Source organism: Eufriesea mexicana, unplaced genomic scaffold (genome assembly GCF_001483705.2).
Source record: "Eufriesea mexicana isolate 0111107269 unplaced genomic scaffold, ASM148370v2 scaffold15025, whole genome shotgun sequence".
In the NCBI taxonomy this organism is placed as follows: domain Eukaryota; kingdom Metazoa; phylum Arthropoda; class Insecta; order Hymenoptera; family Apidae; genus Eufriesea; species Eufriesea mexicana.
Window position 1 is genome coordinate 45,452 of NW_016922458.1, and position 25,422 is coordinate 70,873.

At 36.1% G+C, this 25,422-nt stretch overlaps 1 protein-coding gene across 6 annotated transcripts in view; it reads right to left on the bottom strand.

Annotated features, from left to right (window-relative positions):
* Positions 1 to 25,422, bottom strand: part of Synd (protein kinase C and casein kinase substrate in neurons protein Synd) — a 106,524-nt gene that overhangs the window by 7,747 nt on the left and 73,355 nt on the right. For 4 of the 6 annotated variants that reach the window (XM_017909136.1, XM_017909130.1, XM_017909132.1 and 1 more), the window contains exons 2-4: positions 5,593 to 5,984; positions 3,800 to 3,988; positions 1,737 to 1,757 (exon numbers count right to left, since the gene is read on the bottom strand). In XM_017909136.1, coding sequence (XP_017764625.1) covers positions 1,737 to 1,757; positions 3,800 to 3,988; positions 5,593 to 5,955 — 573 coding nt within the window. In that variant the 5' untranslated portion in view covers positions 5,956 to 5,984. Of the gene's footprint in view, positions 1 to 1,002; positions 1,015 to 1,736; positions 1,758 to 3,799; positions 3,989 to 5,592; positions 5,985 to 25,422 lie in introns of all 6 variants that reach the window. The other 2 variants (XM_017909133.1, XM_017909134.1) reach the window with 2 other exon arrangements.

Below are 25,422 nucleotides of genomic sequence, written 5' to 3' on the forward strand. Positions count from 1 at the left end.
GAGTGAGATTTAAGAAGGAACATTCAATTAGAAATTAGAATTCCATGTTACATAGATAGTTAAAAATGAATAGTTTGAAGTTAAACTAAATTGCAATTTGGTTTCGGGGAGAAGGAAATGTGGCAGATTGAATCGGAGTTTCTTGTAATAGCAAATCTACAGTTAAAGAAGGTAACTGGCCAAGCAAACAGAGCGTACTGAATTGTAAGAAGAATTCAAAAACACAGAGAGATGTAGAGAGCAAATTCTATATTGAAACGTATCAAGAGACTGCAATTTACTTCCAAGCAGAGAAAACGAGCAATCATCGAGCATGATAAACTAAAAATTATACACTGCTATACGGTACCATATAATATTTGATCCTATTAGAGATAAGTGGCAAAGTTTCTATTTCGGCATGTTTAATAATTCTACTTTTCGATTCGGTATCATGCAACTATTTCGTATTTATGTAGCTGAAGCACGAAGGTAAGTTACAAGATTTAATTAGAAATTTCTCGTGTCTCTGATTAAATAAATTTTATAGGGGAACACAGCTTTAGCTAACACTGTCTAATAAATTTTAACCTGTTCTTCAATCTGTAATAATCATTCGGTAAATCTTTTAGAGTTTACTTTCCCAAACACGAATGCGTAATCTAAAATGCTCTAGCATCCTCAGTTTCTAAAAAAATGTGCGTTTTTCCAAAAATGATAAATTTAAAATAAAAGTTCCTTTTTCCCATCAATCGAAATAATATTTCTATTATTGAAAAATATTAATAAATATTACTTATAATAACAGATATTTTATATTATATTACATTTAAAAAAGTGCAGTAATATTTTACGAATTATAATATTACTATTATAATAGAAAGGAAAAATTTCTGACATTTTTATTTTAAATTCTACTAAGAATTATGTCTGAATTTTCGAAGCGATCCTGACTTAAAAGCTCGATGTTTGCTCCATAGAAATATCGACTAAGAGAAAGCTTGAGACAGAGAGTTTGCTTACCAGCAGAGCTTTCTGTAATGAAAAATGAGAGAATGTTAATTGACATACATGCCGCATGCAGTATTATTATACATACAAGCTGAACGTCTCCTATTTTAGATTTCCTAAAGGCTTTTCGTATTCTGAGGCCCCATGCATCACATCCACAAACTGTCATCTAAAAACGTCGTTAGCCTTTTTTCAGAAAATTGCCTCTCGTTTTGGCGATTAATCGTCCCTCGAACATCCAGACGTACAATAATATCGTATCTCGTTATTTTATCTCGATAAGAACAATATTTTAAAACAGGCTTCGAAGTCTTTCAAAAAATAAGAAATAATCAAAACGCTAGAATGAAAAAAATGTAAAAAAAGAGAAAAAAAGGAAGAAAAACATAGTCATTCTGTGCACTAAAGAGATGCATATCTATACGTTGAAAAAGGCGCAATGTCCATATCGTGTTCTACTTGGTACAAAGATACTTCGATTTTCACGGTGTTTCTAGTAAATATCTTAATAGCTAAACTCTGTAATTATCTACTAATGCGAGTAAAAGATGTAACAAAGGATTTTTCTGTAATTCACAACCGAAACGTGCAAGAGAAAAGAGTCACTCGTACATCGAGGAAAATTCTGGAAGCGTTTTTTCGTGACAGTGGAAGAAGATATCGATAAATGTCGAGGGCACAGGACAACACGACATGCAGATTTTCGATAAAGATTAACACGAGATTATTCTTTCTTTTTCACATACGTTTTCAGAGCCTCGGGCCATCTGAAAATAATACTTGCTAAAGAACAACAGTATCTACTTTTATGTTGAGCCGCGAATGCGTGATCGAGATGCATACTAATGTTAGTATTACACACATGTACACGTGGTATTACGTACGCGTGTGTTCGCATGTTTTGTCATGAATCTGTCGCTTCGAAAAGGATTTCCCGATATTGCGGAAATTTATCGCGCACTATGCAATTAAATTTGCAAATTCTTTTTTCATGCTCGAACATTATGACGCTTGAAATGGCTGGAGGATCGTATTATATCTCCGCGAAATGTTTAATTTCACACATTGCTATACTGGCGCAGCTGTTTAACATACTTTCGATATTAACGATCGATGGAGATTCTAATTAATTTTTATGTACGAATTTTGCCGAAAATTTTAATTAATTTTAATACACGAATTTTATCGATAATTTTAATAATTTTCAGTAGAAGAATTTTTATAGAAATTGTAATAGATAAACTAAAGAAATTATATATATCCTTCTAATATTTATGGAAAAGTAAGTTTCACTCTTTAATTAACGCGACTACAATATTCTATTGGAAAAACACTATTTATCAAATTATGCTACTATTTTTTTATCAGTTTAGATTATATGTATAAAACGATATAAAGTGATTTATCATATCATAGGTATGAATCTACTGCATCTAGATTGGATCATTCTGATGATGTCAGATGTTGGCAGTAACACAATTGAGTCTCAATTGTTAGAATCAATTCAATTTCAGTTTTGATTATCATTCATTGTCCAATAAATTTTAGATATCTAGGAAGATTAAGCACGGCGTAAAAAAATTTGAATTGCGGAAACTTTTCCTTGATTTTAAGATGCAGATCGTCCGATAGATTGTTCAACGCCAATTTATATGGAGACTGTACTCTACATATACTAACGAAAAGAACTTTCCCTTTGTTTAATTTCAGGGAAAAGAATGTTTACGCCAATTTTCCGATACCTTATATAATAATTTTCTCTAATAAGAAATTAAAGGAAACGCGTTTGTTCGATTTTGAAATTTCGTCGAAATTATAAACACGTTTACTCGTTGGTTTAATAATTGTGTAACTTTTTTTCTTTATTGTTGATTTCAAATGCTCAAGAAAAGAAAGATAAATATTTCTATATTTTTTTTATAAAAATAATTATTAAATTATTACATTAAATATTAAATTAAATAACGATTAAATACCACAGAATTCAATTTTAATTCATATTTTATTATTATATTCGCGGTTTTGATGTAATACCATATTTTTTCGCAAATTGAATATGATGATTAGTCGAGTGTTATTAAATTTATTTACAAATTGCCTTCTTCGTTTTTCGTTTTTGTTAAAATTTAATGAATATTCTTTAAAAAATTCGATACCATCATCGAATATCTCCGATCATTTTTATAAAAATTTGCCGATATTTTTGTATGTGCTCCTCGTACAACAGGTGCCAATAAAATTACTTTCCAATTCGTACAGTACATGAAACAAAAATCAGTCAATAAAAGAAAAGAATCGCTCATTAGCCTCTTTACAGGAACATGAATCTACCAGTAGATTCTCCGAATGAAATATCAACTCTATTATTGGAAACGGTCTTGAATAAATAACAATTACCACGGTATACTACATTCTAATGTAAAATATGGGAAAACAAATCAATTACCAAGATTCTTCACGAATAATTTCCAATTTTCACATATGTTTCATGCAATGAACGATTCGCGAGTAATCCAACGAGCTCCAAACGAAAGAACGAAGTTAAACGAACGATATTCCCGTAGAAGAGAGTAACAAGTAATCCTCGAACCATTTCGGACAGCGTTAGTAGTTGAAACGTTCGAATAATCCGGTTAAGCAACGTTTGAGGCAAGAACTGCTCGGAAGATACCTTTTGAAAGCGAGCACGACAATCACCGCGATTCAGATACGTAATGTAACAATTGCGCTAATCGTCGATAACGTATGAGCGAGAATGACGTAACTGTTCGTTACTGTAATCGACATAGGAGGACGACTATCGTTTTACCTGGTCAGGGGAAAGCGAACTGTCAGCCGATGCGTTCCTTTCCATGTTTGCCGCGGTTCGTTCGGTTTTGCAGCTGTTATGGTACTCAGACTTCGCTTTTTCGACCTTCTGCAGAAGCTTCGCCCACGGCTTCTGTGCCTTCTTGAACACGTCCTCCATCTCCTTCCGTTCCTTCAGCGTCATCATTGACTGCAATGTCGGAATCGCGTCCAAGAATGCAACATAATAATCATGTACACCTACGCGAGCAAAGTGCTTATGCTTACGAGTATTTACAGATACGATGAAACATCTATAATCGGCAGGGGACACGGAGGATGTGAGACCGTGTTTTCATTGGTACAAAATGGAATGGATAGAAGGAACGAAGTGGTATTACGTCCCGAATATTGAAACTAGATATTGAAACTTGGAGCTACGCGCGTTTTGAGGATGATTTAATCAAACTTAACCCCTTGCCCTACGATTTAAGATTCAACGGCGTGGTCCCAAAACGTAAACAAAACTGCCGAGCTCTTGAGCCATACCACGGATCGGTACATCTGTCTTAAGTTCTATCAATTGCACAGGATTTACGCGGGGCACATCAACAAACCACGGGCATGACACGTGGTGTTTACATCTGGCCCGGCTGACGTACCACGGGCCAGGCTCGTGATAATCAGTTTTGGGTCGAAAACCTGACCACGAGCCTCACACGTGATTATAGGCCAAAGGGTTAAGTGATCCAGATCTGATGAGGGTTGATCGTCGAAGTTGCGTGAGAATCCACTTGGTCCATGTGTGCTTATAAGTGTTTTTGTATGTTTGGGTGTGTTGTGATCGGTTGAAGCGTGGCGTGAGTACTAGGTACGTATTTTCCTATTAGTTGTGTACGTCTGGTTAGGTCTATACACTATACAGGGTGTTCGCGAAATCGGAGGAAATTCCTCGTGTAAAATTGAGTCGAAGATGTAGAATAATGATTTTTCGTACGAAGCTTCGTTTTCGAGAAAATGGAGTTTGTTATGAGAGGGAGAGAGACATGGAGGACGCGATATTTTAAGATTGTATTTTAAGGGATAAAATAGTGTTGAGGGGATGTTAAATGAATTTTTGATTAACGAATTTTTTGGAATGAAAGAAAATATCGATTTCCCGCGAGCAATTATAATTTTAAATTTCGAAACTGTTTAATTTCTTATTTGCACGAATTACTATTAAAGAAGATACGAGGTAGGGAGATTCGTCTTGAAAGTTTAAGGACTGCTTGTAATTTTATCTTCGTTTAAGGACAAGTAGAGTAATTCTTATAAGAAGATAAGAAAGGTGTAATTATAGTTGCTCGTTAGGAATAAGAACGAGGGAAAGCGAAGGAACGGCTGTAGACGATTATTACAAAATACGAGTCTTATAAAAGACTGTACTATAGTAAAAGACTGTACTAAAGTTCGCATGAAATATCCGTATTTAAATCTGCATAACGAAATTATAAATAAATATAAAGTATTAATTAAATGGTAGACCTAAGCAATATCTAAAAACAGACGATTCTAAGCTAATACTAATAACGTTATTTCTTATCTTCATTTATTATTTTTCATTCTGTCTTTCCTGCATCTGTATTTTCAATTTCATTAAATAAAGTTCAAAAAACATGGAAGAGAAAACGACGAATTATTCTTTAAATTTCAACGAAAGGAGGACAGATATTAAAACGAGATTCTCGAATTCTGAAGGAAAATAAAAAAAGAAGTGGGTTGAGTTTCATCTCGATATGACAGAGAGCATTCGTCATATGTGCATGCACATACCTTGTGATAGGTCTCTTTTTGCCACGTTTTCACCTGCTGAATGATGTCGTTACAAAGATTCTCTTTGACCCTGAGGTGAAGATCGCACAGCCTCTCCGATTCCACGAGGACGCCTTTCCACGCAGCCTCGGTGGTTCCATATTCTGGTCCTTTCTCGATCTTGTCGTTCCAATTCTTCGACCAATTTTTCAACGCTTTCGCGTAACTCTTTTCGATCTCCGCCCTTTCCTGGACCAGAGCTATTAAGCTGTCGCAGAGCTTGTGCCCGTCCTCGATCCTCTTAGTCGTTCGTTTGTAGTTACCCGGCTCCCAAAAGGAGTCCGAGGTTGCTATCAGCATGTTGTCGTCGCTGTGATGTGACATCCTAGCCTAAGTCGAGAAATTCCTTTCACCTGAAATCAAAAATCGAATCTTAATGTTAGATAAAATATTAACACCATGAAAATTTATTCCTAGATTCATTTATTTCTCAGCATCCTCATTTAATCCCACAAAGATGGCGTTAATTTCCTCCATTTTGATATAGAGTCTACCCTTTTATAATTGCCAGATAATGTATAATTATCTAGTTTTTACCTCAGTTTTTAATTTTCAGTTCTGGTATGAATGTGGAATATTTCTGAAGAGGATGAGTCAGGTTAGGCAAGTAGAAGAAACGAAAAGATACTGTGGGATACTTAGAATGTATAACATGTATCGAATCGCTTAGAATTCGAGATAAAATAATTCTTACTCTATGTCAAAGATGTTGGAAGCTTGTAAGATCTGGTTTTGGGAGTCTAACACGCGTTGTTAGCGAATTGGGTTAAGTCGACGCGAATTAAGTTCAAGCGAGTTAAGCAGCGTTGGATTGTGTATGGAAAGTCAAAAACGAGTTGCAGTAGATTTTGCAAATATAAATTGTTATTAGTTGCAGTCACAACGAGTTCCAGTCCAGTTACTAAACACGTGCAAACATTCGGCAAAACGAACTGAGCCGAGTTAAACTCAAGTACCTTCGAAAAATTCGATTTATTTTGATACATCGGAAATGAATTAACCCTTCCACGAATGCGCACACGTACATTCGAAAATTTGTGTCTAATAAAATAGGTAGTTTACACGTGTGACCAAGTCGAAATGTACTTTCGTTGAGAGATAAAGAAACGTAACAAGATATAAATTATTATTTGCATATATACACAACACATGTGTAACATTTTTCAATTTATAACAAATTTAAAATGCAAGAGTCTTAATATTTCGAAGCGAAACGTGTATGACTTAGGCCACTTTCGACGCTACTGGCACATAGAGCAATTTCCAGGACTCGAATTTTCCAAAACCTCACATCATCTGATCCAGGAGAAAAATTTTACCGATTTACCGATCTATAAGATCATTTACAGTCTTCTTATTATAGTACTATGGATATAGTTGGAGGACATAAGACTGTTGATGGACTTATAGACTGGTAAATCGGTGGATGGTCTTCTGAAGGGACAGGTGATGTGAGGTTTTGAAAAATTTTCCGATTTATAAGACCATCTAAAGTCTTCCTACTTATCGACATAGTAGATAGAAATAAGATTGTTGTTTGTTTTACAGATCGGCAAATCCATGGATGGACAAAGTCTTCCTACTATAATACTATCGACATAGTAGATAGAAATAAGATTGTTGTTTGTTTTACAGATCGGCAAATCCATGGATGGTCATTTGAAGGGACAGGTAATGTGAGGTTTTGGAAAATTTATCTATCTATAAGACCATCCACGAATTTTCCGAGCCATAAGATCATCCACAATCTTCTTAATATAATACTATGGATATAGTAGGTGGACTGTTGATAGTCTTATAGATCGGTAAATCAGTGGATGGTCTTCTGAAGGGACAGGTGACGCGAAATTTTGAAAAATTCGAATCCTGAAAATTGTTACACGTGTCAATAGCGATGAAAGTGACCCAGGTCGTACACGTATGGCTTGAAAATATTAAGAATTCTGCATTTGGAACCACTTTCTTCACAGCCTCGAACGAAAAAATTCCCCTACGTTGCCGATATCGAACACAAAATCAATTGCAAACGTATCCATTTGTGTTGCCAACGCGAATAATGTAGGCTAAACGATTAATTAGATTACCCATCGACGACCGACCCGATTTTATATCCAATTGCCAGTGATCGTCACAAATCTCTCTATACTCCCTGATACTTGTGTGCAGCGAAGGACTATGGCAAAACGAAGATTACGCTTACGACAAATGGCAGTAGTCAGCTGTTTCGAAATTCTCTCCTCGTTCGATCATACGGCCATCGTTCGATTAACTTTCACGGTACACGCGGCGTTGCGTCGTGAATGACCATCGGTGATCGAGTGCTCGAAGGCTGCGTTAGCCACGTCGGTACCGATTCTAATGAAAACTCTAGTCGACCAGTGACGGAATATGCAGCTCTGATTGGGTCAACAGCGGTAACAGTGACAATTAGCTGAAATAGCTTGTTGGACTCGTTGCATCTCCCAAATCTAGCACACATGCAAATTTGATTTCACGATCTACACGATCGCGGCTCTAACCGATCAAGCCTCACGGCTGCTGTAATCGAAACGTGTACACGAGTCATACGTTTTTCTATTACGTCCGCGTCGTTTGTTTTCGGTCTTTTAAGACCTTAGACAGAAATTTATGAGATTAATCGAATTAGACCTAGTTAAATGAATAATTAGACGAATAACGCGTTTCAGGGATACAGTTTTAAATAGCGGGGCGCGGGAACTCGAAATGATGGGACGGGATGGGATAAGAATATTTTTCGGTAGAAAATTTCGAGATTTCTGAAAATATTCGGGTTTCCGAAAATATCTGGGATTTCGAAAATATCTAGGATTCTGAGAATGTCCGGGGCCCTCTAAAATATCCTGTATCCTACTATATAAAATATCTGGGATTCTGAAAATATCCAAGATTCCGAAAATATCTGGGATCCTGAAATTTACAAGATTCCAAAAAATTTTGAGAAATGCCATGTCAATATTCGTTTTGCTGAGTATCGTTTGTTCAGGAAAAATTGTATCACGCACGACGTATAATTAGAATACGAAGCTATTTCTCAAAGATATTTCTCAAAGCTTTCAAAAATTCTGGATATTTTCGGGATTCGGGAATTTTCAGAAAATCCTCTACCTTTAAAGATCAATGCAGAGAGCTGAAGAGATATAACGGGTTTAGCTGATTGACTGAATTAATTTTGCGCCATTGAGTAACCGGTGAACGTTGTTTTCTTCTTTCATTTTTGCAAGGGGAAATATAATTAGAAATTTCAATATTTACCGATGAATTAAAAGATACAGGAGAGAAGTTAATTTCCAAATAATTGCGAAACTGCGGATGTCATAATTTTATTTATTATTGTAAATGTCTCGTTTAGAAGATGGATCGTTAATTAATTATTATTGAAATAGAGAAAATAAATTCCTGGTTCCCAAGTGTTAATTATCTCTCGCTAATAAAGTAAAAGTCGATGAATCGATAGTCTCTCTCTTCGTTAAGAGTGATTATTTCACAAATTGTTCTGCGAAGATGATCTATTAGGATACTAGTTACTTTACTCGAACATAATAACACAATCATTGAGACGTCTCTTTAATCTCTTTTTTCTTAGTCCACTTAACCAGAAAGTAGAAAGCAGTTTCTAGGATACAAGGGTGATTAAGGTTTTTAGTATGCACGTCATTAATCAGGAACATCCTTCGTAAAAACAGGGTTTAAGAAGCCAAAGCTTAATTCGAAGATTTCAATCATTAGGGAGAAGATTGACGAGATGCTGCTTTCTATTTTTCAACGTTGCTTCTTTAATCAATTTGATATCTTCATTCTTATTAACCACGGAAATTTTATGCAAATATACTTCGTGCTTTCATATCATTTTCCGTCACGTAACTTTGAACTTTTATACATATCAAAATCTTTGTACTTCTTAATTTTCCATTTATCAATTTGTCACTGGACTATTATTCCGCATTACTATATTACTATACCAGAATCAAACAGTCCATTTACAATTATTATTTCCCAACTTTGGAATCACGTCGGAGAACTATAGCGTGTCCCAAAATTCACGTAAAATTTGAATTTTGTGCTATTTGTGAGGCAAAGTGTTGCCAACGAAAAGAAAAAAAAGAAAAAGAAAGCGTGATAGCTAACAGTTCAGGGTTGCTAAGAACGGAGCGTTACACGAAAGAACAATATTTTAAAAATATTTTAAAAATAACGAACGTTTGCTTGTTTTATCAAAATTACTACTTGCATATATTTTGGGTCACTCTATATAATAAATTAGAGCTTCGTAGGTGCTTCATTACAGAAACAAAATTCTGATCACAGAGGGTTAGGTAGTACATCTAAGCAACTCAAGTGCTCGACTTCTTTTACACCGGAATATTTCTTATTATGAAATACGAATAAAAGTAGCAAATTAATTAAAATTATTATTACGATAATTGTGATTAGGTGCAGGACTCGTTAATGTAATTAGAATAATATTGGAATCCCTCCGCAAGGCGGTGAAATATTTAAAGGTGAGACAGTGTTAGCGGGTGGCTGCCAAAAGTTCTCGGTTAAAGTGAATTCAGCAAGGAAATTTATGGGTAATATGCAAGATAGAGCGTAGCCATCGACGTGCACGAGGGCATTATCGGCACGTTGCCAAGAAATGTCTAGTCGAAAGCTTTGGAGAAAGTAGAGAGGTATTGAATCCGGTGAGCCGAGAACCACTGTCCCGTGAATTATTGTAGACTTCTCGGTATAGAAAAGAAACGCAGGAGGAATTCATTCTGTTGCTTCTCATTAATCATAATCCAGCCTGCAGTACCATTATTAGCAACGATACCGAAAAAGTGGAAGGTACGATTATAATTGCCAGGGTAATTGCTCGAGATTGAACTTACACGTGATTTGAAATCCATTACGCAACGGGAAAGAGAAATCCTGATTTAACTTAGAAAATTTATTTTAAACAGGACAAGTTTCATGGATTCGATACACGTATACATTGTACATGCTGGTTACAGGTTAAAGTGATTAACTGCATTCTACGAATTTTGCTCCAATTTCAATATCAAAGTACTTGAACGAAATTTTCATATTTAAAATAGATATTTTAGATTTCGTGGTGTTAATCGATTTGACAATAATGTCAATAGTGTCATTGCCATAGTACTACGTATAATTAAATTTTTGGTAAGTCTCTTAATAGAAAATTGCACTAATTAAATTATTATTAAAGTACCAATGGTTTATTTACTTATTTATGATGAGACAGTTTATAATTAAATTACTATTTTTATTATTATGTAATATATTATATAATACTATCGCTATTAGACTAGGTACAATTTTGTAATATTATTTAGTATTAATATCTCGTTATACTGATAGATACCATTGACATAACTCGAGAACTTAAAACTGAAGTTGAACCTAACCTATCTTTTATATTTTATATTTATCCCGTTATTAATTAAAAATTAGAGCAAAATTAAATGAAAAGAATTTCTTAAATAATTTTCGTCACTATTCTTGCTTCATTTTATTTTATTACACAGTCTCTCGATCGCGTTACATTATATTTACACGTTATTTCGACAAGTGCTCAGACAAGAACCGAATAGGTACACAGTGACAGAGGTTACACTGTTCCAGTGAACGCGAGTTATCTCGTGAGATCTTTATAAATCCCGTCTCGAGTGTCAATTTCAAAGAATTAGAAAATCGATTCGACACTTTCCAAGTCCAATGCTTGGTCAACGCGATGCAATCAAGATGTTTGGACTGCAAGCTCAGCTGTTTCATTGAAACAAAGCGATTGGGGCCACGTTGCATCAATATTGCCAGGGAAGGGAATTATGCCAACGATATACGTAACGGCTGTTACAATTGTCATAAAACGCACTTACATATGTCGTTCTAGTTTTTTTAATCTTCGGATAGTTACACGTCACGATTAATTGAGATCAGCAGGCGAGATGCATAATTTCGTAACAAAGGTAATCTGCTGGAAACGATTAAAGAATCATCTATCTGGACCAAGGTTTCTCAATGGGGCCATGTGGCTCCCCAGGGGGCCAATACCTATTTTATGGTGCCGCGTGAGAACATTTATAGCAACGATAAGAATTTCTAAATTGATCAATACGAATAAATAAACTATAAATAAGTGAAACACACACATTTACGTATATTTATTATAAATTCAAATTTTTCAATTTAGAAGAAGAAAATAAGAAATGGGGCCATAGGTGAAAGGGAGTCATTGGTCAAAAAAGGTTGCGAAACCCTGATTATTAATTTATTAAAATTAAACAAATATCGATGTATCTATAAATTTATCTGCTAACACAAAATTATTTAATTTCGAATATTTATTCGTTCAATAAATTTTACCATTATTTATTTACCCAATTCTTACTACCACGGGTTATGGATATAAATATAAAACAATACGAATAAACAAAACTAAGAATAAATAATAAAATAATTCCTTCATCGAATATCGATCAGTGCGAAATTACACACAGATAATAAACTGAACGGACAAAACAAAATGCTGCATCGTCAGAATATGCGAATTAATCACGAAACATTGTTACAAACAAATTTTAGTCCGCGCTAATGAATGCGAACACGGATCTCGTTCGATATTCATTTGTCGATTACACACTGTGTATAATTAACCACCCACGTGACTCGAGGCTTATTATCCTACCCGATTATTATTTACCTTATTCATGAAAACGCAGCGACGAATTATTCGACCTGGCGGAACGACGTTTTAATTTTCTGTTGCAAGCAAAATCGAAAAATTCAGCCACCGTGCGCTTTGTTGCAATGCAGATGAGCTTTCCATCCATCATCCTGACCTTCCACCAAACATATACCTGGGATAAACCTCCATTGCGAACCTTAAAGTGACCATTCACCCTGTTCGTTGCGCTCGCTAATTTAATTTCCATTATTCCACCATGCTTTTACTTTTACGCGTTTCCTACGTAACTATTTCCACCATGGTTACGAAATTATGCTGTCTAAATGTAAACGACGGACGATGGATCGCGCATCTCTTCAAATAAACTCGGTGCAACGAATAGCGTTGAATAATCCTATTAAAATTGCACAAGCAGATGAAACATAAGTGCAAAATGCGATACAACGTGGTGCATGGTCCGATTGTTTTCTATGGTAATCTGCATACCATGAATCCTAATTAGATTAAAACCTGCATAATATGCGCGCAATTTACGAGCTTTGAGCGTACACGCAACTCGCCACGTGATTTATATCGTCGGGGTGGGATTTCCGTGCTTTATAAGCGTAATATTGCCTTTAGTTGTTATTGCCAACATTTGCACTCGCGGAAATTGATTTTTCAAAGATTTAATTATTCGCGAGTTTTCTTGAGCGAAGAAATTGTAATTTTTCGTGAGTTACTATCTGCAATTGTAATATATATTTAATTTATCAGTGATAAATTACAGACTGCAGTATTTACAATTCGCACTATGTTATTTTATATTTCGAGGAAAACCGATATTTTCTCTTTTCATTCACTTTATTATGGATAATTAATCGATGCTTTCAATACAATTTACATTTACAAGACACAGCGAGTAACTCCAATTTTGGAAACTTTTAATTTTAATTTCAAAGCATTCGACTGATGTTTGAATTATTACCTTTATTCACGAATAAAAATAATTCAAACCTTGTCAAAAATTCTCCTTTCTTAACGAAGCACCTAAAAAAAATTACTCTATACAGATCACTCTATTCGAGAAAAAAGCGAAAAAAATTGAAAAGAAAAACGAAGTAAAATTTTCAAGAAGGTACCACTCAAGCCCCATTTCGAACAAGATTCATCGGACGTGAACTGTGAAAAAACTTTCTCCATTATTTTAAACCCCTTCCTTCTTCGGCGAGCATCCCTGAGGATGCCGATTCTCCATCGATTACCCGTCTAAAACGAAAAACGAGCGTGGTACGCGCGACGTAGAGTCGGTGGGGTTAGGAAAAAGAAGACGAAAGAGGAAGGAAACCGGTAAAGACAAGCGAAAGGACGAAAAATGTTAAAGAAGAAGCGTAAACCGTGGAATGCCGCCAGACCAGAGGATCGGGGGGCCTTTAACGTTCCAGGCGGAGGAGGAGAAGGTCGGATCAAGGCTTCGTGGAGTTGGATTTTCGGCGTCTCGAACGAGGAGAACAGGTGAACGAAATGGTTTCCTGTTTCGTCTTTCACCTTTCTGCGAGCGTACAGGTATAGGTGCGCGCGTGTGTGTACGTGCTGAGTGCAGAGCACGAGCGTGACGAGAGGCACTGCACCGTCCTGCGGAGAATCCTTTCGCAGGAGAGCACGAAGGAATGAGTACGGTCATTCCGTAGCGTGGAATGTTGCTCTACCAGCTCGATAAGCACCGTGGTACCAGAGATCTCGTAGACGCCACGACTCGTGTTGATTAGTCGATTCCAGCATTATTGCTACTGGACGAGTTATTTGTGCTTCTAGAAGGACCCTTTAGACGTAGAATGGATGGCACAGCGCTAAATAGGCGTGTGCATGTACGCTCGCGAGCAGGTATGATCCTGGCAAAATACCGAGCCGGGGGATTTCCGTGTTGGAAGAAAGTTGTCGAGTTTCTGTTCGTTTTCTGGATGGGTATAAAATTTACGAGGCAGTAAAGAGAAGATTTCATAGAAATGATATATGGCGGGTTGAGGATGCGACCATGAGTTGCTCGCGAATGTGCTTTTATCGGGATGTTTGTGGTAATGCATTAAGATTAAATTTCTCTTGTTTGCGAGTCTTCCTTCTCGAAATGGCGTTAGGCTGGATAAATTGTTGGTTGAGCGTTTACTGGATTATGCCAGTTTTCCCGATGATGTATGTACGTTTCGTAATTTATATATTTATCCAGGCGAATAAACTTGGATTAACAAGATCAGTAAATTATACTGTCCACAATTCGAGTTGTTAAAGCATTATTGTTTACCGAATGAATACGTTGAAATTACAGGTATCGCGATGAACTTGAAAATTCTGCATAATTGGATCTCGATTGACCAGATTTCGACTTTTCAGCGTCCGGATTATCCCAGCTCTTACCTTTCAAGGCTTCCATTATGCAATCGGAGATTGCATAATACAGCTTTGATTATAAACAGAAAATGTATCAAGGGCCGTCATTTCTTTCTCATTAAAAAATAGAAAATTATTTGGAACGAAATTAAACTCGATTTAAAAGAGTCGCATGTATACCAGAGGAACCGAATAATTAAGATCCAAAAAATTCATTGTTTTCGGTAATCTTTTATACGTAAAGCGAGTTATTATATATTATACACCATTATGTATTACACGTTATGTCGTTACATGTTAGAATAAGTATATCACGATATACCGAGGATTTATCGATTTTTCGACCATTTTAGAGCACACGAGGAGAAAAGACGTGTTCTAAACATGGCGTGTTATGCAGGAGCTATTTGTATACGATCCGAAATTCAAACGAATTTGAAGAAAAAGTCCGATCATTCCAGAGCTGAGCTCAATTAGCCAGAAAACCTCGACTTTTAATTAGGCCGCTTCGACGTATCAGACTAAGTACTTAAGCGAGCCCCAGCTGTATTAATTTCCATTACGCAACGCCAATTAAACGTTAATCAGTGAAAATAGATCGAAAAGTAGAGAAAGTAGCCGGCGAAGTTGGCTGGAAGGAATAAAAATACAAGTGACTCGAAACGCGATTCGCTGATAGATCGATGTCCCACGACGAAATCTTGTTACTAACGTTGGCGATTAATCATCGTCTTTACATAATCAGCTGTGAAGAAGAGGAAGAAAAAGGGGGTAGAAAAGAAAGAAAAACAGTCGACGACAGACAATTCCAGATGAATCACTATGCTCATTTTACGTCGTTATGTCATGATTATCGGCTCTCAAGTCGGCGCTTAAAAAGTAAAAACATGTTTGCATTCGTTGAACATGGTCGCGTTGACGTGTCATTTGTTTCACTAGTTTTTCGGAATGTCAACGCGATATCGTGATAAAGATCCCGATTATCGTCTTGATAAAATGATCCTGGGTATACATGTATGTATATACGTTCGATGAGATCGTTGATCAATAAAAAGTGGAGAAAAATCCACCTTTGATCGCCCCTATTTTTCTTTGATCATTTTCGATATCGATGACATCATGCTCGATAAAACGTCGGCGTGACATTGTATTATGATTGCGAAAAAGAATGTCGATAAGATACTGACTGATGCGAGCAAACGTGACTTCTTAACTTTTTTGTAGGAAGGCAAATGTGAACAGGTATGATCTATGGCTCCCATAGAGGATTATAAATTTTCTTCCAATTTGTTGAACCCCCCTCCCCTTTTTTTTTCAAAAGAAGTCTAGGAAGGAGTTATACAGAGAGTGTTAATATCCAGAAAATGGCCACTGAGAGTACCACGGCTCAAAAAGGATTTATAAAGTACATCAATGTTCACAAAGGGTCTGTAAAGAGTCTTTCGATATCCTGAAAGGGGCCATAGAGAGTACTAATATCTAAAAAGGGTTCATAGGGAGTACAAATGTGCTAACGTGCAGAAAGGAGTCATAGAGAGTTCTAATATCCAGAAAGGACCCAATAGACAGTACTAATGCTCAGAAAGGGGTCATGTAGAGAACCAATCTCCAGGAAGGGCCCATGGGAAGTGCCAATGTCCTGCAAGAACTTATAGAGAGTACTAACGTACAGAAAGGAATTATACAGAGTTCTAATATCCAGAAAGAGCCCAATGGACAGTACTAATACTCAGAAAGGGGTTCGTTCATACGGAGTACTATTATCCAAAAAGGTATCAAAATAAACAAAAAGATTAAAAGATTCCTACATTAATTCCAACTACTGAATTTGTTAAAATTTTAGGGCCAAAGCATTCGATTGATGTTTAAATTTTTGTATTTAAAATAAATGTTTACTTCTTGTCAACCACTGTCAATCACTCGAATGACATAGAAAAGAACTCTATATAAACATTTGTCGTTGGACCATGGTCAGGAAGATTTCTATTAATTCTCTGTTTCCTAAATAACAAAGGATTTTACTAATAAAAAATTAATTTAGTAAGTTGAAATAAAAGAAAGACAGCAGTATGTTAGTCGAGTGTTTCTGGAGGATGTTTACGAATGTTCGTGAATCATTATGAGTGGCTGATGGATATATGGCTGAAGACAATTCTCAGGAGTCAGTACACGTTGTACCACCATAAGTCTCGGTTGTGGATTATTATACAATTTCCTTATTCTAACTTCGCGTCAATGTTGACACATTTAACGCCATGGGGTCACTGGTGATTGGCAGTAGAATGGCCAGTGACGTCATGGGGGTCACTGGTGATCGGTGATGCCGGAATTGGATAAGGTATATAAATGAAATAATCATATTACTCAAATTTTCGGTACTTCTAACTTTAACCAACGATGCGAGATACTACGTGCATCGTAAAATGCTTAAACGACTTCATTTTTTAACGAGGTTACGTGTGCATATACGACATATTATGAAATAAGAGACATCCTGCGTTATAAATATGACATACAAAATTCATACGACAGTGAATGTGTCAATTTCAAACATTTGCAAAATTTTTTGTATCATATCACTATTATAAGACGTTATATTGTCGGGCAATTTGAAATTCGAATACTGTTTACATGGATTTCATTTCAAGACGCAAGTGCAGTGTCATCGGTTGTTTGGCAAAATGACGTAAGGCACGTGACCTCGACTGTGATAATGTCTTTGCGATAACGAGACAGATAAAGTTCATAGTTTCGTGTAAAAGTAACGCGACCAACGTTGATATTATACAAGAATGTTATTTTTATATTGTATTTATAGCAAAAGTGTGGTAAAGGAACTTTTACGTGTGTTCACCTTTCTTTTTATGGGGTAATTATAGCGGTGAAATATCTACTTCCTGTAAATGCTTCATATTATGTAACAATGTATTTTTTAATATTTCAATTTGGTAATAAAAGTTATTTAAAAGAGTATCGATTACTATTTAGGATAAAAACGATTTTATTTTTACTGCATTTTGTTATATCACGTACCAGTATTTGATTATCTACTATTTTATTTTTGAGTAATTTGAGATCTACTGTATTGATTACTATTTAAAATAAAAATAATTTTATTCTTACAGCGTTTCATTGAATAGTGTGGCTGTATTTTTTATTATTATTGTTATTATTCTTGTGTAATATGATATCTTCTGTATTTTATTTTTAGTGACTTAAGATACTAGAGGTATCAAATAAGACATGCATTTCGTCGAATATGGAATTTATCACCGATATATAAAGAAGAAATTATATTTAACCATAACTTTTATCTAATTAATTCACATTTTATTCTTTAAATTATTTAAATGTCGATTTACAGATATGTTACGATAATATTATCCCCACTCGTACATTTAAATACTGTGATCCAAAGTACCACTTAACTAAATTTACGAATAAGCAAACCAGACATGTTTTAAATACCTATGCACAAAAGCACGGAAATAAAATTTGTACCAAAAATACTTCCCAATTAACATGCAACTATTTCGAATTTATGCACTTTAGATACTATATCTACGATTTTCTCAGGTAAACATGATTTAAATATCTTTTCTATGAAATATGTATTTTAAATAATATAATTCAATATAACACACAACAGTGGTCCTCAACCGATGGTATTCAACATCCAATCTCCTACGTGAATAAAATCAAATTACATCAAATTAAAAAATCTCGCATAATGTACACCATAATGAACAGATACTGTCTAAAAAAGTGATATTCGACTTGATCACACAGTGATCGAATAACACACATGGAGAAAAGGTTGAGAACCGTCGATATATATATAATGAAATAATATTTTCTATACAAGCAACACGAAAGATACGAGTGCACATTTCCACAGCAACAATGAACGCGTTAACTTCCTTGTCGATCGACTATTTTCCCCTATCGCTGATTTACCGATGAAGATAAAGCATTAAAGCCTGGCTCCGATGCAAGACGATTTCATCCTCTATCTAAACAGATAATCGTACACTTGCTCGTGTCTTCAGCGCCGAGCTATGCGTAAAACTGTTGCCGAGAAGAGAAGGAACAGAAGGTGAACTACTCTCGAACAGATTGTTAGCTAAGGCACGAGTGATTCGCGGAGATCACAAATCTTTAGACGGGAATTCGCGTCGTGATGCGGCAGAAACAATGCTGAGAATACGACAGCCGGGGAAATGGATGGCCTTAAAAGCACGAATCGCCAAGGAAGAGGTAAGAACTTTACGTGTATCGAATTCCTTTTGTACCAACTATGCATCTCCGAGTCCTTCCCGCCGGTAAGAAATAACTTTCTGACCCAATTCTGGATGGATCCTCGACGGTGATGAAAAGGCGACACATATGCGAACGTTGACAGTTTCAGGGTTGGGAAGATGTTCCGTAGGTGAACAGGGGTAGGCGGGCTTTAAACGGGGACCGAGATCGGATGTGGGCACAGTACCCGCTGATTGTATGCAGTAACGAGAGTTATAATAATAATTCCTTGGAAATTGGAAATTTCCACCGTCTGATACACGTGGAATTTTCTGAATCAAGCGAATATTTGTAGATCAAGATATGAATCCTCTATAACTGAGTTTGCTTTTGTTCATGAGTAAACTAAAGCACTGATGGTCTCATAGTCTCCAATTCGCATGCGAGAAGCGACACCTAGAGACTGATATGTGCTGATAATCATCGATGTGATTTAAATAAAATATAAGCAGATATATAAGCAGAAGACTGAATCGTTAAATTGAGCTTGCACTTGTGGTGTGTTTAGTTTTTAAATTTATCCAAAGAGAAATTTTAAGCAGAGGAAATATGGCGTGGGGCATTTTTGTAATTACTTGATGAGAATTTAATAACGTGATGATCGAAGAAAATGATGGTGAAGTAATATAAAATGATAAAGATAATTCAGATACAATCGAGTATTACAAAAGAGTTTTAATTACAGTATACCATCATATTTAACTGTTAGTGTCCTTTTTATTTTATAACATTACCCAGATACTTGTATTTCAAACTAGTTAGTCCACGATATTCATTTTATTTTAATTATTCTAAGCAATCGCGGTATTCCTGTCACTGATGACCACTATTAAATATAATATTCAGTTAATCAGTAATGGAATATCGAATTGAAATTATGTTCTAAAATACCTATTTTTAGTAGAAATGGAATCGCAAACTATGTCAACGTAATAATACTGTAAAAATCACAGTACTAAAACAGTGTAATAAAACGACGTTAATATCAATACCTCGTTTCATATCGAGATAATACATCGAAAGTAACGTTCGACTAAAAACAAGATTACAAGATCCGCATAAAAGCCAATGCTATTAAAATCCCTGTATTTCGTTCATTTTTTGAGACATCCAATTCACAGAGAAAGCTCCGGGAAGTGGATAACATTTTCCATTACAAAATGAAGCTCACTTCTACGTGACTGACAGGTTGTCGATAGTTTACGGGACACTTGCGTACGTCACAACTGGATAGCATGTCACGACAGACATTACCAACCCGTAAAAGAGATATCACAGTCGGCTGAACTATGTAGAAATAAATAAATAAATAACTAAATCCTTACACGTGTGAAGGTTGAAAAATGAATTTAAGAATCGGAAACGAACCACCACTAGAGGAAATAGGATACGAGCTGACCTCTCGCCCAGAAGATCTTAACTGGTTCCTCCAAGTAGCTCTCTGGAGCGTTTGAAAGAGCCTTAGCAACATGATTGTGTGGGGAAATGAGGCTCTTTCTGTAGCAACACGTTGGCAATTCAAGTTTTCAATACCCTTACCACGTGGAATAGATTCGCAAACGGTGTGCACGTGTGAGTGCGTGTCGTTGAAGGAATCATCTTTAGGGTAGTCAGATGGAGCCTTTGAACGAGGTACTGGACAAACAGGCGGGAAAAATTTGCTTTCTGCTTCGATATTTTTTTATTTATTTCGATAAGAAAGTGTTATCAATGTTGATAAAAAATCTACCACGACCTGTTAAATAATCGGTAAATGAAAATATGCAAAAGGGAGAATCTGAAAGGAAAAATCACGAAGTCAGGTGACTAAAGCGCTAAGATTGAACGTGGAATTTTCAATAAAAAGTTTTAAAACCATAATTCTGTGTTAACACGTTAAACTCGACATTAATTTCATTTTACTCACCATTTAGACACGTAAATATAGAATATAAGCCTGAAGATGTACGAAAGGAACGTAGGGGATCAACTAATTAATTTTGTCAAATTTATTAAACGAAACTTCATTTTTATTCCGAATACCTCGATCAAATTCAGTTAAAGTAGTGTAAATATATTTTTTTAATATCATATGAATTATGAAGCAGCATTTTGTGAATGTGAGACTCTTTCATCCCTAGGGGTCAACGTCGTGAAGCGTCGATCCTCGGGGACCAGCACTTTACGCGTTAAAGGGAACTTTATTTACGGTTGCATCGGGAAAATATTGAAATTGGAGAATTTTTATCGACACGAAGAACACTACTGGCGCTGAAAATTGAGTATACCTCTAAAAACATTTTGTGGAATACATGGAATTTAAATTTATCTGCTGCTCTGAATATAATAGAAATTTTATTTGCGTTCGTGGAATATGAATAAAAATCATAAACTGAATAGCTTGTGGACGAGTGTAATAGTAGATTGTTGATAAATAATTTAGACAAAGAGTTATTAAATATCATCGATGAAGACAAATAGGGTACGTTAACGATTTGGTACATGTTGTAATTAGTTGACCGGTAAAACGGGTGTGTTTGACAATGATACATAGCAATGGCGATCTGTCGTCGACACGAGGTTACTAGAGATCGACCTGGTTTTCATTGCGTCCTTGAATTTATGTGCAGTATCCGTATAATACACCCAATTTTACGGCACGATCGAAATAAACGGGATAACGCGTTTCCTTCTTCGCTTCGAGAAAAAAAATTGAAAGTCCGAGTTACCCAAACTCAATTTTTGTAAATTTAACTCGATCTCGATTAAAAATACCTTTACGACTGAAAAGAATTTTTGCGTTATCTATTCAACTGTTGACACTACATAATCGAAAGGTAGGAATTCGGGAAGGTATTTATGAAGAATGATACAAACGAGTGAAGAATTTAAAAAAGAAAATTATTTCGAACTTATTTTCGAATCAAAAATTTGTTTTAACGATATGGAACTTTTATCAAAGAATTAGTAGTGGGTAGTATTTAATTTGTGAATGAAAAATAGAAAAATTACGTTATTTATTTTTTATTTTAATTATTATTATATTATATATTATTATATTATATTATATTATTTATAAATTAGGAATTTTGTTAATGCGAAGGATTTTTTATTGAAGAAAGTGAAGAAATATAACACTTTGAATACATTCTGTCGACTTTTCGCTGCAAAATTTTGTAAAACACGCTGTACTAGTTTTCGAGACATCGACATTATCACTTGGCAAACGTAATCGACACGTGTTACATTGTTACGTATACTGGTTATCGAAAACATACTGATATTAGAGATGTTAAACTGCAATTTTACGTGTCGTCCATGTACTATCTTATACCGTGGATTACAGAGCTATTCCCTAAATATAGATGTAGGTTACTCCGATATTGAATTTCAATAAATTAGCGAGCCCGTGCCAATCGTTCGTACTAATCCCTGCATAGCTCATAAATTATTGTACGGAAATTACGAATAACCGGTGCACTTGCAATCTGTATACGATCAATTCGAAATTAATTACACGTAAATCGGAAATTCATTTTTTCACAAAATATCGATAAGATGAAAATCGAATTTCCCCTCTATACATCCGTTGGAATAATCCGAAATATTTATCATAAATACGATGCAAAAAATCCCATTGCAGCATTCTGCACGTGCGCGAAGTATTACGATATAATGTCCCGTTAGTTCCTGGTTTTGTTTGTATTTTTAGGCTGTTGTTTTGCAGGCTGAATACTGAAAGCTTTCAGGCAGATTGCCAGATTTTCGAACGTCAGAAAAAAGAGCATACAGGCGGGATTTTCGGCTATTACAATAACCTTTTCCCTCGAAAATTAGCGACAGATACGATGATAGAAAATACGCACGAAGAAGACGAGGAAATCAATGTTAACCATTTGCACACGGCGATTTTTTCGTTACAGGAAAATAGTAATTCGAAGACTTTCTGCCATAAAGTCGACGATATTTCTAAAACGGTAAATAAGAAATCGTATGCAAATTAAGACGTAGAATTATTTTACTTCGATATTCCACGCATCGTTGGATAATTGTAAATTTGATACATTAATTAATATCCACCTTTAGAATCAGATTAAATGGCGACTGAGAGGCGCCACTCGAGTGCAAAGAGTTAATAACAACGGGAAAAACAAATGCGAAAATTCAAGTTGGATAAACTGGAACAGAGGTATTTCGCTATGATCCTTTGTATTCCATGCAATCCCTGTACCTTTGTGATTGCGAATGATTGCAAATTCACGTACAAGTTTGCTTCGTTTGTTTCTATGTTTGACCAAACGTGTATTTATAGATATGTCTCTCGAATCCTGATATTCAATGCAAATGGCGATAAGATATCAAAGCGATTATAGCACTATATCGCTACTTCTTTATCCGACAACACCTTATCATGCTTCTCATATGGTAGATAAAGCCACGTGAACTTACACGTATCAGCAAACTTAGGAACGATTATATAAAATAATAGGTAAACACAGAAGAACCTCGATTGTTCGAATTTTCCGTTACCCCAGAACTTCGTCATTCGAACACCATCGGATAATCGAGGTTCTACTGTACTTCGATCAACTTATACTCTGAAACAGTATTAGGCAAGATTATTCTAGACATGCAAAAGCCAGATCAGGCAATTATCAAATACTATTAGACGAACAGAGAACCGATAAGTTGTGACATCTCTAGTAGACTTAGAAACCTTATAGACAAATCCCATTGTCCTGAAATTACGAGAGACGCATGACGAAGCACCCTATGATCGAACGACCAGGGTTCATTGGATCCTAAAACCTCCTGGATCTGGACCTGGCCTCGAGGGTGAAGGCTCTGAATGTTACCAGAGAGATAAGAACTCCAGGACTTTGAAATCCTGAAATTCGCGCTCCAGCAGTTGCGACATCAATGACCCTCTAGTCGTGGAACCCAACCTCGATCAAGGACCCCTAGAATTTACGACTATCGGTACATGGAACCTGCTTTGGATCACCACGAGATCCTGAGATCCACACCAAATAGCTGGTGGACCGAGGGAGATTCGGGTTCGTGACAATGGCGTTCTGAAACTCGTCTAAGCTCACGCCATGATCGCGGAGTTTGAGCTCTTTGGATCATGGGGTGGTCTGACTCGTGCAAAACCGTGGAGTATGCTTCCATGTTGCGATTTTGTGATTCTATGGTGGTGAATTCCAGGGTTAGGTTAGGTTTTAGCTGTTTGACGAAGCGAATTGGGTTTCACGATGTTGGGGTCGTGGACCTCGAGGTCTTTGGACTCTGGGGTAATGTACCTTGGGTGTCATGAGCTTGATGTGGCCTGCATCGTGTCTTATGCATGTTTTCTTGTATTTCAAACTATGTCCAGATTACTTTGCGTTTATCTGGAGTCTAGACAAGACGTGTAGGCGGATTAATATTGATATTGGTAGCACAGAGTAAAAGTTGTACAATGGTAATGTTTGTCTATCGTTAAGTAAGGCAGAAGATCAAAGGAAGCTTCGCTTTGATATATCTTTTAATTTCGATCGCGTGATACTGAAACACGAAATATGAACGTGTGTGCAAATGTTTTTTCCAGAGTTTCGAGAGTTAGAAAACATAAGACACAACGCTGCAATTAGGCCAAGCTTCTTCCATTGGCCTTGGACAGAAAGCCCTTTAGCTCATGACGTACGTTGTTCAGAATTGTGTTGAGATAGGTCACGATACGACGGTTGAAAATTATCAATTGCTTGCGACGAGGAAGTACAGCGTTCATCGAACGACTGAATTAAAAAATAATGAAAAATAAAGAATTATCGTTCGAAATTGTGAAACGTTAGCAAAATAAAGAATTCGCGAGGAAAAATCAAATATTCAATTAGTATTTTACACGAGACGTCTCTTCGATTCTTCTTCAATTACTTCCTTTTGAAATTCATCATTAGCTAGGATCTTCTTACTCGAAGTCCCGGTCGTGTCAGGTGAATGAAACGAACGAATGACCGAATAATATTTGGAGTAATTGGCCTCGTTGCGGGTGAAAGAGAAAGAGAAGGAAAATACTGGCAACAAACGAAGACAGAAATTGGCATAGCAATACAAAGTTGCACGGGCCTCTTCGATTCAAGGGGCTGTCTTCAGCGAACAAAAGAGCTTTTTGTCAAGACTCGTTTCACCATCGATCCGAATTCAAATCCTTTCTTCGCGTTCAAAACCCTCCTCGGGATCTATGCACAAACCTTGCCTCACGCTGCCTCAATCCAACATTTCTCCTCTTGCATCTTTTTACACCACATTTCTCTCCGTTCCTCCTCATTTTTCACCTTTTCACGGAACGTGCACGATTTTTTATTCGACCCCTTTCCCCGTTCTTCATAGCAAACGTGTAACGTGATTTATACTGTGAATATTTTTTACAGTGGAGCCAATCGCTGTACGAATTGATCGGA